This window comes from Vanessa tameamea, chromosome 6 (genome assembly GCF_037043105.1).
Source record: "Vanessa tameamea isolate UH-Manoa-2023 chromosome 6, ilVanTame1 primary haplotype, whole genome shotgun sequence".
NCBI lineage: Eukaryota > Metazoa > Arthropoda > Insecta > Lepidoptera > Nymphalidae > Vanessa > Vanessa tameamea.
Genome location: NC_087314.1, coordinates 4,789,798 through 4,811,004, shown reverse-complemented (window position 1 = coordinate 4,811,004; position 21,207 = coordinate 4,789,798). Strand labels below are relative to the sequence as shown.

General features: G+C 29.8%; 1 protein-coding gene across 1 annotated transcript in view; it reads right to left on the bottom strand.

Annotated features, from left to right (window-relative positions):
• LOC113393265 (very long chain fatty acid elongase AAEL008004-like) overlaps nucleotides 1-19,990 on the bottom strand; it is a 39,246-nt gene extending 19,256 nt beyond the window's left edge. Inside the window, exon 1 of the mRNA XM_026630059.2 lies at nucleotides 19,719-19,990. Within this exon, the coding sequence (XP_026485844.1) occupies nucleotides 19,719-19,725 (7 nt within the window). The 5' untranslated portion in view covers nucleotides 19,726-19,990. The remainder of the gene's footprint in view (nucleotides 1-19,718) is intronic.
• Between the last annotated feature and the right edge of the window lie 1,217 nt (nucleotides 19,991-21,207).

The window sequence follows — 21,207 nt, the reverse complement described above, 5'->3', positions numbered from 1 at the left end:
CACAAGGTACCTACTTTCCTTTATATTTCTTACAGTGTCAATGTCTATGGACGCTGGTGACCACTTACCATTAGGTGGCCCATTTAGCCGGCCGCCTACATATATCATTAAAAAACAGACTGTTGTTGTATTATTAGTGTTACTAAGATCGCGCGTTCAGTCTAGTCAGAAGTTTTATAATATTAACTACATAGTTAATGTTATTAGGAGTTCTTTTCCTTTACATATATTTCATTGCCAAATATTTCTAGCTAATTAATATCATATTACCGATCATTATAATTTCATTGCTATCGAATTATGTAATTAAAACTTGAAAATTTCACAATTGTAATTCCAAGAACTTAATGATAACAATTAAAGTCATATTATGTTACAATTCAATTGATATTTAGTGCACGAAGTAAGAATAAAGTTATCTCGATGTTTATTGATTTCTAGTAATTATTATTACAACATGATAGACTTAAAGGCTCCACAAAGTATGTAAGTATTACTCTGACTAGCTACTCTGTATTTGTATAGCTACTGTGTGTGCGGTACGCAAAATTATATTATACTAACTTTCGCCCACGTATGGCCGTAGATTTTAGGTATAAAAAATCGAATGTCAAGGATTTCGGGTTCAAGCTTGCTTCATACCAAATATAGTTCATTGGTTTAATCATAAAAGCGTAACAAACGCACAGCCAAATAGGACAGAAAATTAGAAGTTAGAAATCGAACTCAAATAAGTCTGTGATTATCGCGGTTACAATTAACGGAGATTACTTTATTGATCATTACATCATCAAAAAAACACGTATATTTCGATTGGATTTCCATACAAAAAAACAGTACAAATTCCTTACCCTTGGGAAATAAGATTCATTTTGCCTGTCTACTACTTTTATTGCACTGCCAGGCCACAAGTAAAACTATCATTAAAACGATATTGACGTTTGACGTCAAAAGGACTTGCACAAATTTTTTACACCAGAAAACAATTCTACCACTATTTAAACGTAATAATTCTAGATATAAACTATTACAACAATAACTCAATCTCATTCGCACGATATTATTTTAAAAGGATAATAATTAAGACGTTATACAAATTAGTGTAGGTTAATTTTAATAAAAGTAATTTAAAGTATCAAAAAATAAGGTTGATTTTTGAATGACAATATAAAAGTGAATTTTGCGTTAAAAGACGAAATGTAGTAACAAGGTATGAAAATATGTCCATTGTTATTTGACGTAAAAATACAAACAATAACTGTATAATTGCTCGTGTTATTACATCGTAACGTAAGTAGGTAGAACTTTAAATTTAGCAATATGTTAATGTGTGTTAAAACTAACTATGCAAACAAACACACAAATATAATAATTTTAATCGTTAATACTGTCTATCTCTTATTTATCTGTAAATATTTTTCATTACAAACAAAAAAAAAATTAAAGAAATTCGTTTAAATATTATACATATATAAAGACTCTATTGAACATGTTATCAAATAATTACATATATTTTACTTAAACTTTCAAACTTCGAAATAATATTTTGATCGGAGAGCCGAAAAAAAAAAAAAAAAAAATCTTGAAAACTCTCAATGAGGATATATTAATAGATACAAAATGCTTTACAATTTAGCTAATAAATTATTAAAAATAACTGTTATTTGCAAGGTTTGTATTATCGACGTATTGTGCTAATTAATTTAACTCTACTAATATTATATAAGAAGATACATTTTTTAATTCCTTATAAAAATCACTTAACCAATGAATATAAAACTTCAATTCAATCGCAGTGTATTTCAAATTAGATTATATATATATATATATATTTATGTTAGTGATGGCAAACGAGCAGGAGGCTCACCTGATGGAAAGTGACTACCACCGCCCATGGACATCTGCAACACCGGGGGGCTTGCAGGTGCGTTGCCGGCCTTTCAGGAAGGAGTACGCTCTTATAGCTAATTCTATAATAATAAGATATACTTATTATTATAGAATCAATTGCTTCTTAGTTAGACTATTGACGTGACGAGCGTGTTTTCCATATGTGTCTTTGATACTATAATAATAAGAGGATTTGATAAAAATATTGCAAAAAAATATTTATGGAGTCACTTATGAATACATTTATATCAATTGTGTTTATGATCTGGACTGTAATTGCACAAAAATATACTTAATTTATATACAATAACAAATTTCACATCGTTATCTTTCGCAATTTATTAACAACACCGGTAATGTTATTTTGTAAGAAAAAAACTGGAAAATTACGATTATTATAATATTAAAATGATACGTGAACCAAAACGGGATATCAGACAAAATCGGTTTTTTAACATTTCACAAATAAGAAACGAAGTGAGTTCTTACAAAATAGGCAATGCAGACTCGGAAGATGCGTACAGTTACCTTCGTTCATTGATATACAGATATTAAATACGCTTGCTTTTATTTAATCGCTCTTTAATTTTACAAAATTAAAAAAAAATGGAAAGGAATAATAATAATCCATACTGTTCCAAATTCGATAAATGAAAAGATTATATTTATTATGGAAATTAAAAGTCAATTATAATTTGAAAATAGATTGTGTTCTTTACATCGTAATCATTTTAAAAATGAATACGGCATATAAAAAATAAAAAAACAGTAAATGTAACATAAAAGTAATTATTAATTTGTTGTTAAAATGATCTTGACCTAAGTTTGGTTGCAAGAAATTCGCACTTACGTAACTTGCCCTGAGGTGGTAGCTGGTGACGTGACTCACAATAAAGAGGTTCTATGTATTCTCGTTATTGTATCTTTGGCCATTTATTTAAAAAGTAAATAACTTATTATGGAAGATTTGAAGGCCAACGAGAGGCACTAGTCACCACCCACGGCGTTACTGTAGAATATTATTCAATATGCCTCTTTGGCAGATCACGACCCTATTGTACCCAGTATAAACGTAATGCCATTGATGCTGTGTTTTAACTCACTCCGGTCATTTTGAATTTTTCGTCCAATTACAAAGCCTGCACACTTGGACTGTATAATAAGTCTTGCGCAGATGCTGAGTGCCCTTGAAATTGGTCATCGAAAGATTGTTATTATGAGATCAGAATACTAATGTTACCAAGAAGTCTTATATTTATTTATGAATTCCTCTATAAATACCGTAAGAGAAAATGGATTATGTATTCGAAAATTATATTATTAATTAAATAATAATATTAAATAAATTAGTTACTTCAAGTATACATATAATATTCTACATACAACGATAAATAACGAAAGTTTATCATTAAAGCCTTTAATTACAACGTATTAAAGTATACTTGGTCTAAGACATGCAGTCAAAATATTTTTCATAGTAATTATTTGTTGTCATTTGATGTCATCTATTGATTTAAATTAATGACAGAGTCGTGCGCCATCCATTAATTAACAAGATATATTTAATCATTACTAAGTATGTATACATTATAAGTATTTCGTGACGATTTTAGTAAAATAAACACAGTCGCAGTAAGTAAAGAAGGTTTTTATAAAAAAACAAGTAATTTATTTGATTGTTAATTTGAATTAAATTAACTTACGAATTAAATCTTATAATTGAGTAATATTTTAAGTATGCGGTGATCGTTTATGGCGTTACTAGTTATACTCCCTCGTCTCGAAGTCAAAAAGCTCGCATAGTCGTGTTACGCCTGAACTATTTCGTCGTATTTTTGCCATTCCGTAGGCTTTAAGAGTGAAGGAACAGAATATATATATGTGTAATTTAATAAAAAAAACGTAGTTACTTATTTTTTGGCCGGTCGATATAAATAGAATTCACATACCGAATGTTGGTAAATTCAAAACTACTTTTAAAAGTATAATTTGTATAAGAATATTTTGATTAAGAGTTTATTTAAAAAAAATAAATCCCATTGTGGATATACATATTATGTTATAAACTAGAGTATTTAAATTTAAACATTTTTCAAAGTAACCTCGTAACGGAAAGCAAGTTAATGGACTTATTGCTATTAACCCAAATAGCCTGGACAGCATCACCGGGGTAGGGATTAGGCATAAAATAACCAGATATTGGGAGTCCTAAGATCCTCATGCGAGGCCGAACCTCGGCTTCGGAAGCCGTCGACGCCGGGAGAGTTTATGTTCAAAACGTGTCAAAGACACATCGTTAATTAATTTCGCCTAAAGCGTAACTGATGGGTTACATGCCTAGTTGGTCAATGGCCTCTATTTGCAACCTTAACATTCCCTTTACGATATACAACATATTTAGACCTTACGGCTACAGGCATAGGAGTTATAATTGCATTTATATAAATAGTTCGTACGTGATAAATTATCTAATGTTTGTCAAGGTTGAAATAAAAAAAGTAGTTATAAATATGTCCAATATTTGACATTCCGTGCATCAGTTTTTTTTTTCAATAATATAAGTAGCGTTTAATACTAGTATTATTTACAAAAAAAACTGTAATCATAGTCGTGTTGAAATCGAAAGTGATTATGACTACATTAAAACGAAGTAAGTAGGAGATTGTTATCTGACATCTGCAGTCTACTATATATATTTTACGCTGTACATAATTGGTTTAAATTATTACAAAATAATTGCTTTATATGTTTATTGCAAAACTACCTCGTTAGTCTTTTGGTTAGCATGTACAGCTGCAGATTCTTAAACACCAGGTTCGTCTCCCGAGCAGGGTCGTAAAATGTAATTGGGTTTACTGTCAACAGATTATCCGTAGCTCTGGGCTAGGAAAGCTTTTAAAGCCTAAGTCTGATCTCTGTGATGAATTGTTTCTGACTAGAAGATTGAGGCAATTTAGCTTTGTAATTTCAAGGGGTCGCCAATTTTGACCAAGGATGCATCATTGTTATTATAACAAATCTCTTAGTAGTATGACCTTTATTGTGAAAATAGTTGACGCCTTTTAGGGATTATTTGTCAGCCGTAAAATTTAAAAAGTAGCCTATATCCTTCCTTTGTACTAAAGCTTGCTTCATACAATATTTACTAAATCGATTAGTGGTTTAGCCGCGAAAGCGTAACAGACAGACAGACAGGCAGAGTTAAATTCGCATTTATAATATTCTCTCTTCCTCTTCTTCCTCTCAATTTAGCATTGCATGCAACGCAATCGTTTGTATTCTAAGATTATATACTTAGTAAACTATACAAACATATGTACGACAAATGACAAAGTACGCTCACATTGTATCCACATTACATAACGCGGGTATATATGTATCTATTTACACCGGACTAATGTCATAACTCACGTAAAGATAAATCTTTAGTCACATCTTGAATTAAATAAAGAAATTACATTGATTTTAATCTCTTTAGACTATTCCTTGAATACTTCATTAATACTTTATCTTATGCACGTAGTACTTACATTGTTTTGTTTTCTGATTTATATTGATAGATAGATGTTTTTATGTATTTTTAGTTATAAGCCACCGATCTCTATTCCCTCATATTTCGTCGCGCATTTGTATTGTATTTATATTTAATTGTTATATATTATTATAAACGAGAAAAAAGCCATTAATTTATTATTTTGATTTTATTATCAATCAATCCAATCATTCCAATATCCATAGTATTTGGACATTGCAACGAAAAGCAGCCAAGTATCTCCTTATTACATAAGTAATTCAGTGAAAGTCCCGTCAAAATCGGTCCAGCCGTTCCAGAGATTAGCCAGAACAAGCAGACAGACAGACGAAAATTTGGTATATGTACCGTGAATACATACACATTAAATTAACCACTTCTGAATAATTTTTAATATTACAAACAGACACTCCAATTTTATTACATGTAGGTACCTATATAATTTCTGTAAATTTTTTTCAAATTCCGCAATAGAAAAATCACGATGAAATTAAAATATATTTTAACGTAAAAGCAATTGCGATGGTCAAGATGTTAACGTGTTGTGACGTACAAATATTCAATAGACAAAGCTGTAACTAATTACAAATCCTGGAATGTAATTAATTTTGCAACGTAATTAATGTTTAACATATAAAATAAGTTCATCACATGCTTCTGTTTTCAGTGATTTAATCGAGGTAATTAAAAAAAAGTCAATATCAATAACTTCATCGTAAAGAACCTACGGTTTTAAAAAAACCTAAAAAATAACTATCCAAAATAACGGTATATTTTCTTCTTATAAAGTATTCACTTACTATCCTGGTTTTTATTTTTTTTTATTTAGTTTTTTTTTACATTTTGCTCGAAAAGCTATAGATTATTGAGACAAAAAAAAACAATTAATTATATTTACGTATCATATAGAGCTGACATTATGTTTTTTTTTTAAATAAATATAAACTTTGCATTTAATTTATTAAAAAAAGGTTTTTCTCGTGATAGAAATATATTTTTGTCACGCAAACATGTCACCGGTAATTGAAATAAGTTTGTTTCTTAAAAAAGACGCCTTATACTGCGTTAGCAATTAAAGGCGTTATTAACGTGCATAATCGAATTAAAATAAAAAATCCTCGGAATAATTTGTGAAGCTAATAAGAAAGAAGCTCTGAAATACAATAGCGACACGATCTATGAGAGGGGCGTATTTTGGTGGCTTTAGGCGCTATCTCAAAATCCCTACGATAAATAAATTAATTAATAATGATTTGAAACAAAAATATGTTTTTTCTTTTCCACCTTATATTAAGACAGACAGTTTCCGTCCGCGAATTCACTCGTTTAGGGGGTTGCGGGGCGGTCATTTTAGTGTCATTATATTCAAGGTATGTCTTTTTCTGACCCCGTTACAAAGTGTTATACAAACTTTAATTAATTTGTCGGTTGAATAGTTAAGACGTTAAAGCGTAACAAATAAACAAACCAAGTCACTTTCGCTTTAATATTAGTCAGGATGCTTACGGAATTTAAGGGTTAAATTAATACGTATGTTGTAAACAATATTCAATCACAATCTCAAATGCAATTTATGTAGGCGTGTAATGGAAGTTATTTTTAATTTATAAACTTATATAACATATTATTATACTATAATTTGATAAGATACGTATGCGTCAGGTTATTTGCAACAGTATGCCACTCACAGGGATGTAACAATATTGATCCTTTTTGTCAAGGAATGGCTGTTGGCTTTAAGTTCGTCTTTTCTAGTATGCATTTGTATGGGATTGATAAATTCATATAAATAAACGTATTTGAAGCCTCCATAACTAGCAAAGTTATGAGCCACTTAGAGATATTTAAAACACCGAACGGAACCCGGTCGGTATGTCAAAAAATATTTTATTAATTAATTAACAAAAACCTGTCCCTAGCTCAAAATGTAACAAAAAAAAAGTAACAAGTCATTTAGTAACAATTTTAATTTTCAAAATATGTACATACATTTCCTGTATGGAAATCAACAAATACTGACTCCACGCATTTTATTGTGTTGTGTAAGCATTATATTTTAATATATTATTTATTATAATAACGCTGTTTCTCATTAAAAACTTAAACCTTGGTACCGACTCGTATCCCTCATTTATATCGTCTTGCAATCTCAGCGCCGGTATTAGTACTCCTGGTATGTACGTGGCGCGTAAACTATACACCGTCGTTATATATTAATTAATTAATATAATTATGAATGCGAAAGGAACTCTGTACGTTACTCTTTCACGGCAAAATCACAAAACCGAATTTGATGAAACTCGGTATGAAGCAATCTTGAACCCCAAGGTACGGATATTGTCGGATATTTTTTCATAGAACTTTTCAAGGTGCACAATACTGCAGTACATTATTTTGATCTATCTCGTAGGGTTCAGTCAGCTTTTGCAATGTAAGCGCAATTTTTTTTGTTTATTTACGACATCACATTAGAATCCTCTAAAATTATCAGTTTCGCCACTATACTGTGCATGTATTATACATATAAACCTTCCTCTTGAATCGTTCTATCTATTTAAAAAAAACATTTTCACAGCGGTAAGCGTCTGTTTTATTCTGTGTAATGTTACTATCAATTTGGATGTTTCATATGTGCTGAGCCTCCAATTATAGCTACACATTCTATATGTCTATGTGCTACGTGTTATGCAATCGTGTATGCATTATTTTATCGCACGACCAATTAATATATCTGCGAAGATTTCGTGTATCACAAATTCATATAACATTAATGTTTTTAAAAGTTGAATACAAGGACGTTCCGTTCATGTTTCGAAACATCCAACGTGCTTTTACGAGGGAGTCAAGTGTCGACCGGCCGTAGACAGCATTCCGTTATTTTTAAGAGTTATAAAACCGCAAAACTTCCAACGAATGTAATATCTGTCAAGTTGATAAGACGTAATCAATGAACATGCATTCCTATTTACGAATTGTTAATACTAATGAACATCTTTACATACATACGTAGAAACTTATTTTATTTTATTGTGTAGATTAAAAGATGATTTTATATTTCAAGTATTGATGTTCCGAAATGTAGAACCATCTGAAACATCTAAAATGCATTCGATAAGCATCCAATACAAACATATCCCGTATGACAACTTGTGAGTGCCTAAATAAAATATTTAAGTCACCCCTATATTACTATAAAATAAACACAACGCTAGCGCGATTTAGGGTATGACTTGTCGTTCATTAAAGGTTAAGTTTAATAAATGAATATTTATCAAAGAAAATTTAATGTAAACAAAAAAAAAAAATTAGATCAGCACTTCATTTGCAATAATTTCCATTTGATTTATTGTAGTTTATTTATTACGAATGTGATTTTGTCGTTGAAACGTAGATATTTACAATTTTTATATTTTGTAATAACAATAATTATTAATAATAATGTTTATTATTCAATATCATATCACTCGTTCGATATAGATCGGAAAAATAAATTATGAACGGAACAATCGTTCGTCCTCTATAAGAAAGAGGTTTATATATTTCCTTGGAATGTGTAGTCTAGTGGAAATTTTAATGGAAATTTTATATTTTGTAACATGCATCCCTAATGACATGTTAATGGTTTGTGAAATTACGTTTCTCATTTAAATTCTTCTTCAAATTATGTTAACTGTCTTAACATACTATTCGTATTAATTAAATTTAAAGTTTGAGTAACGTGGCAGTGTGTAAATATATGCCTGCTTAAGTAAAGCTTCTTCTCCCTTATGAGAACTATTCCGCCATAATGTTTCAATGGGTTGGTGGATACACATATAATGGTTACGTATGTCTTCCAAGATAGTTTCTATGTTTTCTCATATGTTTTTCTACGTCGCCAAACATCGGATATATAACGCTACGAAGCTGCACGCGAATTAAACATCCAACAGCTCGTATAACATAACCAGTGAACATGCAACCTTATCGATTTTGTAAATATGTCTAATTGTGTAATGTAAGCCAACTTTAATATATATTGATGTAGGACTTATTTCTTATGGGACATTTATTTATTGCCATTTTTAAAATAGAAAAAAAAAATATACATTATATTTACTTGGTGGTAGGGCTTTGTGCTAGTCTGGGTAGGTAACACCCACTCATCAGATATTCTACCGCCGAACAGCAGTATCCAGTATTGTTCCGGTTTGAAGGGTGAGTGAGCCAGTGTAACTACAGGCACAAGAGATGACATTTTAGTTCCCAAGGTTGGTGGCACATTGGCGATGGTGACCACTTACCATCAGCTGGCCTATGTGCTCACCCCCCTAACTATATGACTAAGCTTAAAAGTTGATTAATATTAATCATGTCTCTTAGAAATTTGCTTTTCATCGTAAATTTTGTATTTTAAATAAATATAAAGCAAACAACGATGAGACGTGCTACACGTCTAAATTGCTTACTGCTATTCAAAATAGTATAGACGTCCAATCAAAACATTAGTGACTATAGAAACTTAGTGATTATAATCATAATTTTCTCAAGCATTTTTGAAACCGAAAACACAATTATTTAAAGGTTCCGACCTTTATTTAGTTATACATTTTGATACTACAGTTAATCGATGGTTGCTTAAAAAAATACGATTAGTCAATAAAACAATCATCGCACCGTGCGAGTTGGACGACCTTGGTTAAGTTCTTTGAGCATAAGTTGCGTTTGAATTAAATACAATTGTAACACAATAAACATTAAGGTCATTGACCTCTCACTGTTCTATTGTTTATTGGTGCTTATAAAAAAGTTTCAATATCGTAACTTGACACAGAAAATAAAATAAGACTGTTATTTGTACATTTTTCTAAGGGCCATTGTTTTATACAGATCCATCTTCAATGTTTCTGTATTTCTGTATGCTATTTTCCAATCTGATCTATGTATTTTTGCAAGCTTTTATTTAACTTGCAATATATTTTTGTTCAGGTCCAACCTTGCTAACTGAATTGGAAATATTTGCTCTTATCTTACGGAGTTCATTTCTACAAGTCGGTTCAGTTTTGATGATAATGTATTTTTATGATAAGCATGACTAGTTTCTCATCCTCAATTGACTCCAGTCGAACTTCTCAACAGTCAACAGCATAAACACGAAATTCGGTATACTATAATAGCTTGTTTTTTCATATGGGCATTTATTATATATGAATTTATTTCCACTAAGCTATCTTTTACAAGGAAAGGCCTATAAATATCCCACTGTTGGGCTAAAGCCTCATTTCCCGTTGGAGGTTTGGTGTTTATTCCAACTCATTGCTCCAATGCGGTTTGGTTGATACACATGTGGCAGAAATTGTATTGAAATTAGACCCATGCAGATCACCTCACGATGTTTTTCTTCACCGCCAAGCACGAGATGATTATAAAAACAAATAAAGCACGTGAATATTTAGTGGTGATTGGTTTGAACTCGCAATCATCAGTTATGATACACGTGTTCTAGTCACAGTCATCTCTTATCTTTAAAAAAAAATTTTTTTGGTAATCAAATGGCTATATAAAATTCAACGTCTTCAATACAATTTTTCCTTAAAAAAAGAAACAAATTTTATAAATCAGTTGATAGTTTGAAATGTTGATGTTTCTAACGCGTGTTATGTCAAGTTTACTCATCGCATGCCAGCTGACATAATGATAGCAATGTCATTACCGCTGTCGTAACTCTCACTAGCAGTGTGGGTATTGTATGGTGACAGCTTTGATGAGGTCAAGTTTGTTTTATTTCTGCTGTGGATTTTATATAAAAGAAAAAGAAATTACACACGTTCGAATTAAAAAAAAAATCGAAATTCGATTAGTCGGTTATTTCGAAAATGTGCGTAAATATCGAACTCAAAGACTACCTATAGTACCTACTATATAGTATGCATTAACATGTTATAATATAAAAAGCAACAAAAAACATATCTATAATTAAGTTTTAATTGTTGCGTTGCATTATTTTGTAAGAAAATATATTCTTTGGATTTGTTGAACTTTTATTACTAATTTTATAGTTTTGACAAAAAAAAAATCTTTTCAAAGCCCTTACCTACTGATGCATCAATTTTTAAGCTATTATTAAAAATGTCTCCCTCAGACACTTTTTTTTCTTGACTGACTGTACTGTACTGACCACCCTGTACTGTACTGACTGTACAGCCAAAACTATTGATTCTAGAGCGCTGAAATTTTTAACATAGGCTTATGTTACAATATATACTCCCGGTAAGTTAGGATTTTTTGAATTTTTAAGGGAGTAATTTGTATGTATTATATTCGTATAAGGTGGGGACATTTTTAACTTCAAAGAGTGTGATATATGCCATATAAGGTCAACAATTAAAAAGTGTCCTCGCCCTTCAAAGGTTCAGGAAACAGAATTGATACAATTTGACATTTAACTCTAACTTTCTCCAAGTTCCTTATCGTCCAGGGTCGACTGGTCTGAATTTTATCATTCGAAATTGCGTGTATAAAAGTTAAGTCGGTTACGAAAGCGAATTAATAAAATAAATATGCGAATAGTTTAAAATATTAAATTTATGTGTGGAAGATTCGAGTCAACGGCTTAACCGAATAAGATTTATGCTTATAAAATTGGTTTTATTTAACGCGTATAATCAATCGTGAATAGTTTGTATATCTTATATGTGACAATAAACGTCGCTATTTTTTATATGTTTGAGATTAAAAAACTTCAACCTTGACCGTTTATGATGAAACTATTTTCCACTTTGTTATTCTATGTTATTCGACGTTAAATGACACTCCAGCAGATCAAATTCTATATTGGGCAGCGTAATGAAAGTTAATAGTCTATTCCAGTCGAAGCAGAATAAAAATAAGCAAGCCTTAGATTTACGTATACAACTCGATTTGCTAATAGCTTGGCTCTATTGTGCACTACTTCAGTTCTTAAATAATATGTCATTATTATACAACATTAATTACTTGTTATCCACTTTTATTTTACTCAGTATTAATAAGCATAAAAAAATTGTCTATAAAAATATTAAGACCAATGAAAATAAATAATATTTGCCGATTGCCGAAATAGATTAATTCAAAATTAAAACGTAAATTATCGCTTAAAAAATCACAATACAATTGTAATGACTTAAGTTAATTATATATTATACACGAGAACCTCATGTAAGTACCTAGAGTTCAGTTCACAGAAGGTTATGGGAATCAAATTGCGTTAAAGAACAGAAACAGAACAGTTTGCAAAACACAGAAGCGTTGCGCTTGCTTATTGATAGTCAAAAATCTACCATCGGTTCTGAAATAAGCACCTCGGACCTGACAAGACCCGGCGAAGGATTATTTTTTTATTATTTTTTTTTTTTTTTTTGGGGTACAAACAGTACAATAGAACAGTAATATGAAAAAACAATAAAATAATACAAACACATCTAATACAAAATAGCAGCAGGAAACTATGGACTAAAATATTTAATTTAATATAAAAAATTATATCACGAAAAAAACATTAATTAACTATATAAAAACATCAATTAACGTCATATTTTTCAATTATTGTTTTCATATAAGAAAAAATATATTTTCGTTATTTGAAACAGCCTGGAGTCGATCATCTCATTCCCAAAGAGTATAATCAACTGAGGAGTACCTAATTAGTTTTGTGATATTCTTTAGGACGCATTCGGACTTTAAAGATTCCTTTAAATTTTACAATTGAATATTTTTCACCGTCTTCTGGGATCCTTTTGTAAAAACGTATACATTGTCCCAGAAAAGTGTAGCAAAGTCTGTGTATTCGGGTAATTGAAGTAAAATTAATAAATAAGAATATACGGCGTTTATATATTTTATCATTTCATAATACTCTAATGGAATTGGAACACAATAACCAAAATGGCGCTTGACATTGACAATCTCTTTTTTTTCGCTGAACAATCACCCTTCAAATCGTAACACAACAGTACTAAGTATTGCTCTTTATAAAGTGATGAGTGGTCCTATAATAGCCCTTAAACTAATTAAAAATTAAATTAATTTTAAAGGTTATAGTAAATAATTTCATAAACATTTATGAATGTATATCTTTGCATAATTAATTTTAATAATGATAATTCGTTCCCGGCCTTTAACATGTTTAATTCAACAATCCAGTCGTAACTTCATGACCTTTTCAATAAGAAAATATAATTTTTCTACTTAATAAAACATTTAATGCTTCTGATACATATTAAAATTGTACATTTATAATTAAAAATTTTATAATTGACATTTTTAAATTTTAAATTTGATTTATATAATTAAGTATTTAAATTATTATATATACCTATAATAATATATAAAATAAAATATGTATTAACTCATATAATTTTTTTTTAAACCAAAATTACAGCTATAAGACCGAAACAAAAAAGGTTTATAATTTAACTGTCAGTAAATTATTAATAACCTGTATATTTCTCACCGCTGGGCTAAGCGTCTATTAAATGAGAAGTTCATTTTCATTTATTTGAAGATATTATTACTTTATATGGCATAGAACGTTAACCTCAGTTCTGTAATTATACTATTATTGTTGGCGTTATCGCGTAGTTAAAATCAAAACCTTTTCCAAAAGTTTATGAGCATAATTAAGTCTAATTTACACGGCCCATAGATTCCTATAATTATTTATAAAAAAAAAAAAGGAATTCCGATTTATCTCTAGGCTTAAGTTTTACGAGCACTTCTGTCATCTATCTGTATTTATTTAATGAAATCGGTTTAATTTTTACGACTGTGTTATGTCTTTATTTGCACAATTAATGGTTTCCACGCAGTGCAATAAATAGGCCGGTGCCAGCGGTACCCAGGCAAAGGCGCTGCCCCTAGAGTTACACAGAAATAACCAGAGCGAGACTACAATTTATATATTATAATTATTCAAAATTCTAACAAAGAACTTTCTGCGCAATTATAAAAGCTTGCACCGACGTATAAAAGCCTGCTACGGCAACGATTCCACACATACTTTTAAATCAACTAACTTGTAATTTGATATGATTTTTTAAATAAGCGTATTATATACATATATATTATTAAGCGCACAAACTACAACGTAGTTAAGAAATATAATTAATTAACAATAATAGACATACTATTTGTTGTGTACGCTTTTAAGACGAGTGTTTGTTTTGAGTACGACAAAACATTAAAGTGCATTCACACAGATTATAGAAAAACCTGCGTCATATATTTTTCACTGAAACGTTGCATACATTTGGAATATTCGGTCATAAGTCGGAACACATCGGTCATAAAGTTTTGGGACAGTGAATTTTTCTATAAATACCTCCACGAGCCCGTAATTGAAAAGCATGATACAAACCGACTTTTGAACAGGAATTGCCTTAGTCAATCAACAGGAAAGTTGCTTTAGATTTTCTGCCAAGAATAAACGATTACTATATAGTATATTAAATAGTTATCCCGGGTTTGGATATGATAAGGGTCTGCATAAAACATTTATATCAACGGATAACTCTATTTTAATGACACGGGCAACAGTGAAGTATCCAGTCGGCATGATCACCGAAGTCTTCAACAATCATAGTCAGTAATATTTTAGCTATTTTACACTAATATTTTATGAATCGTACACCTAAACCTTCTTCATAAATCACTCCTTATATTGACGACTTCTAAATATCCAGCAGTTTTTAGTGATATTGACAGACGTACAGACAGTGATGTACGAGTATATTTGTGATTTCAAATCGTAAGTAGTAAATACAATACTACAGTACTGGAAGGGTGAATTCGACTACATTTTGGCATTCTAGCGTTTTTAAATTACAAAGAGCGATACTTAAACTGTCCAATGACAAGTCATTCAGTCCTATTTTTGGTTGAGTGGTACTTAAAAAGTTTGACTACCACTTTGCGAAAGGTCAAATATTTAAAAAAAAAATTGCGTAAAGGTAACCAGTCGAATGTTTGTAATAAATCTTTATCTTAAAGCAATTGCGATGTTCGTTACGGTGCTGATATTTTTTGTATTTACATATCACAATGTCTATCTAATGCGTTTTAATTAAAATATGATTTTGTTAATTTAATTCTATAGGCTATAACAGTAGGAATTTTCGTGGCAAAACGTACTTTATAGACCTACTGAAATCATTTTTTTTAATAAGATCTTTAGTCTGAAAAGTGGTAAGTCACCACAGCCTATAGACAGCGCAATGGTGAACATTGATGAATGTATGCCAACATAAGTATTAAGTTGTGTGTCTCTTGAGTGACTAGTACCTACCAAGCACAACATTAAAAAAAAACCCAATACGTTTCGTCATTTCTCTTGCAACACTTTTAGTAAAATAATATATAAACACAATGATCATTTCGAAATACGAATTATTAAGACAGTCATGTAAAAAAAATAATGTAATAAATTTTAAAGACAATCTTTAACCGTTAGAAGTTAGAGACCGTCATTATTCGTCATAATAATTATAGCTATTCTGAAACAAGATAATCGAAACTCACCGCGAAACATGAGCTTGAAATGTCAGAATATGACATACGACTTTGACTAAAATAATTATAAAATTTATAGGATACAATTATTAAAATGGCGTATCACACGTAAGTCTGTTGTCAAAATATTACGAGAGAGATACGAAGTGATTTCTTACAGAATCGCACTGTTATTAAACGTTAATTTATTCCGTGTCATCATCGTTTCGGACGTTAAGAAAGTCCACAGGCCGATGGTCTCATTTTGTTCAAGGTCGAATTCCAATATTTTGATAGATATTTAAAATTAATGTCAATGTCACCACATGTGGTTAAGAACACTTACAAAACATCGAAACTTTTCATGAATTGGTGACGATTTAATGACTCATATAAAAGTGAGACTGGTATTTGTAATGTTAATATTGATCTTCTTAATATAAAAAAAATAATATATAAAACGATATATATAAATATAAATGATCAAAACGATTATCTTTATTTATAAAAATAAACGTTTCATAAGTATTATTTTTAATAGATACCAGTTTAGTAGATATTAAAAATTTAAAAGGACGAGTTAAGACACGTGGTCTTGGAAAAATCTAGGAGGTACGTTGGCTTGAATAACACTTGGCTTTTTCACTGTACGAATATTTGTAGGATTTTATTAGTGTTTTTGGTCTTCTGCGTTTATTACTCTATGTTTATGTTACATAAAAAATATTACAGAACGTTTGAAAAAATAGGCATATACATTATATTTATTTATTTTTTCAAACTATTTTACTTTATTTTATGAAGGTTTTTATTGATTTTTATCTATCGCTACGTAAATTGTTACTGATTTCCTGCGAATCTCTAGGTCTCAGTCGATGATACGATATAGCCAAACATATTTTACATATGTAAACAAAGTTGTATTGTAAGTTATTATAAATATATTGTTATACGTTAACAAGTTATGAAAGGTTTCGGTTATCCGCAACCAATAACACTGGCCATTCAGAACCGGTTGATAAATTGGGTATTCAGAGATTTTGTCCCCACTAAAAACCATTTCGAAGGTTAATCTATATTTGACACAGAATTTCTTAAAGAAATTATATGTTTTTTTTTTTTGTATAAGTTATGCGAATAAATGTTTTATGTGTATATATATTATAACTATCTATCCAACGGCTTTGCAAGGGTAGAATAATTGCGTATGTTTAATGTTTATATTGATGAAATATACAAAGAAAATGTCTTATATTTTGACCCAGAAACCTTTGCAGGCGCACGCAGCACGACTCTACGATGTTTCATACACAACCGAATGAATGGTTTAGCAACGTATAGACTACAAACAAACAAATATTAAAAATAATAAGAAAATTGTGTAGGTATGAGGAGTTTAACTATTTTTTTTAATAGAGAATTGTTGCTGAATTTTTTTTTACAATAAGCGTGTTTATTTGAAACGAATAATTTAAAACACTATTTTTTTCGCTTTTCGTGTCTGTCCGTTTGTTCGCTATATTGTTGTTGTCTTAAGTTACACGATCGACTTTGCTTTTAACCACTGTTTAATTTTGAAAGGTTTCGGTGTTTCCGATTTATTTCAAAAAATACTAAATCGAACGTATTTAAAAGGTAAATAAATAAGTAATCATTTCAAAAGTATTGTTTGTTTGAGAACTTTACTTTAATTTTTTTGTCACACGTTATAAATCATTGTAATTAATTCAAAATATGTATATGTATATTTTTGTAACATTTTTATAAATCCAAATTCAAAACTTCAAAATCTCGGTAGAATCTGCGTTCTGAACCGGTGGTAGCTTCACTTAATATAGTTTTGTATCTGACGATTCAAAAGTGCTTGTAAAAGCCTACTTGAATAAAGTATATTTTGATTTTAATTTTCTAACACGGACGTAACACAGAGATGTTGAAGAATATTCACGTGTAACCACATTATATAAGACATGTATTTTTTTAAGTAAAGTATATAAAACCTTATTATGCAACAAAAAATGATTTAGCATGGCTGATTATACGTATGTATGTATGGAAACCCCATTCAAAACATACACGGCTACTAAAACACGTGTTAATGGTTCGCAGTTTCCGTATGCGCTTGCATTGTTTGTTTTAGTAATTACAGACTTATAGCCTTTTTGTATTATCTTCGTAAATTAATATTGCAATGCTAGTTATAGTTATAATGTGTTTTTTTTATATTTCATTCTAAAATGTGTTATCTATATATATCGCACGTTTAATCCAATACCGTCACTGTCATAAAAAAGCAAATTTTACAGGAGAGCTATTTAAAGATTTTATGAAAACTGTATTTGATATAAAAAAAATAATATTTACTTTACTCGAAAAAAATGTATTTTTAATTTGTAACGACTATTATTTATAATGAAGGAGGGGGGGGTACAAATATTTTTTGTACTTTTATTTAATCGTTAGTTATTCATTTTTTTTTTAAATTATAGTGACACTTTACTGTTTTAAAATAAATTCTATATTAATTAAAGTGTCATTATATTCTCATAAGTGTATGGAAATAAAATAATAATAATAATTCATATTTTTCACCTATTCATATTTTCCGTTCTTAATATTCAATCTCGTTAAAGTTTTATTATTTTCGTATTTGTTTACATTTTCATAAACGTGTTAACGATACATTCAATTAAATAGATATTCTAGCATAATTATATGTTGCGTCATAATAACATGCACAATTATAATGACGCATTATGGAAAATAAAGGCCCTTTACATCCTTTCAACCGCACTAAGATCGTTATAGGAAAATAACAAGATTTCGTTTAAGAAAATAAGTTAAAAAAACAGTTTCTATAAGATACGTTAATGCAATTACGCTCAAATGTCAAGCCCGGTTTGTATAGTCCTATTTCGTTTCGAAATTTTTATATAAATGGGTTGGAAATTTGAATACTATAAATACGAGCATTAAAAAAAATTGCTTCTACTCTTCTTACAAATTTGAATGTATTTCTGTCGTTAATATTAATAATAAGTAAAGTTTATTTATATTTTAAACGACGCATCATTACTATAAATACCGCGACTCTTATAATGACCAATTAACTTCATATACAGAAGGATTCTTGTATGATATTTAGATAAAATGTATCGTATATTATTACGCAAAATCAAAGACATTACATGTTTCTTAATAACTGTGTAGTTTTTGGAGTGCAATGAAAATGAATACCTTAAAAAACCTAAACTTAAATTTACTAAGTTTACAATTTTGAATTCGCACTTATTTTTACCTATTACGTATTGGGTACACATTTTTTTAATTTCATATTGTATTACGACAGCTACAATTGCCTATACATTGACCATTGGCGATGGCGTCACATGTTCTCCGTGTTTATAACTTTTAATTAATTTGGCACCTACGTGAACTACCTTCTTTTACGATTTTTTTTTTCTAGTAAAATTTGTAAAACAGTTTTTTTATATTATTATTATTATTTATTAGCGTTAATTAATTATGGATTTTGGGCTTATTCTGGAAACTTGGAATTTTGATAAATTTCAAATAAATGAGCCGAGTTGGTCTCATTATGTTCAGTTGTTTAACCGAAAATAAAATATAACTCGATTTCTTCTTTTAAAATAATAATTATTATTTTCTAGTCCTTTGATAATTAAGTCAAGGCTTAAATAAACAATATACTTTTTGCCTTTTTAAAATTCAAATGCTTTTCATCTTTAATTACTGATAATAGCCTATAATAATTCATAAGGCAAATACTTACCATTCATTTTCAAATAATTCCACAAAAAGTTCTTACACTAAACACAATAATTAAATTAAAAAAAAAAAATGAACACGACGCAAATCTATCAAGCCACTGATGTACTGTATGTGCGTACGAAAATTTACATTTGGAACCTCATTCAAAAGGGCTCCTGGTTGGTGGCTGCGAGCCAGGCGCGCACCGCGTTCTCCAATACAAAATGAGCCGCAAATGCGCGCGCGCGGCTATAATAAACAACCTACACGCGATAAAGGCTTAAAGATCTCGATTGCGAGTGATTCTCACGTACAGTGATCGTAAATGTAATTATAGTTTCGTAATCATTGCCGATACGATAATGTTATCAATGCTAGATTCTGAGATTGAAAACCTTTAAATATTGGGCAAATATTTTTGTTTCATTGTGAATTTGAACTATTAGACCTTGGTGAGTATTCAAAAATCGTTTTTGACTGCGTTAGTTTAGAGGCTTGCTTATAAGGGCGCAGATTTCACTGTCGGGCCGATAAAATGTAAGTTTTTTTTCAGTCAAAAATTCTCGTTAAATATCTACATTTCTTTGCTTTGGGGACCTGTTGCTCCTACGCCTATAATGTTCTCGGTCATGGATTTTATGTTTGCACACACTTGTCTGTTAAAATAAGTCTTGCGCAGTTGGCTAGACGCCCTTGAGAATGGCTGCTTTGGGCTTGGGTCTGGAGGACATCATTATAATCGTTTAAACACATAATCATATTTTTATGTAAGGCTTTATATCTGATTATTTAGTTAGTTTAGTTAAGAGATAAATTTGATAAAGTTCTTACATACTTTTCGTAACTTATTATATTATTGTTGTAGCTCGAAACTGTTTCGCAATATCCGAATTATCATATTTTATGTACCCAATGTGAACGTGTCTGAATAATTGTATTAATTATGAACACAAAACGTTTTGAATTTCATTATTAATAATTACAAAAAATATATGTAATATGTTAAGTATATGCACAGTTTTTTTTTTATTTATTCCTGTATAATCTGGTCGTTCATTGTAATTATTTTTTTTTTTAATATGAAGAATTATTTTTTACCTATAATTCTCGAGTTCCTATACCAATCGACTTCATAAAAGGCTTCTCAATTCGTCTGTATGAAATTAGTATTTTTATTTATGTTTGGCTAATACTTTGCTATTTAACAACGGATTTTTATTCTTTTTACAATAGATATTCGGTGTCTAATCTTAATTTTATTGGTTTTGGAGTTAATAGTTATTTTTATTTAGTGTAAATTCGAAATAAAGACGGTTTTAATTATTTTTGTATTTTAAGACTATTAAATACATGACAAAGAATGAAGATAATTTTCACCTTTAATTAATTAATTTATTAAAGGTAGTCCCCCTCATGGACAAAGGCCCCGTAAAACAAAGTCTCAAAGCTTTTACCATGCTGAGTCTGCAAGGATTTTAACCACCTTCATATTTATGATGGTACTACAATAC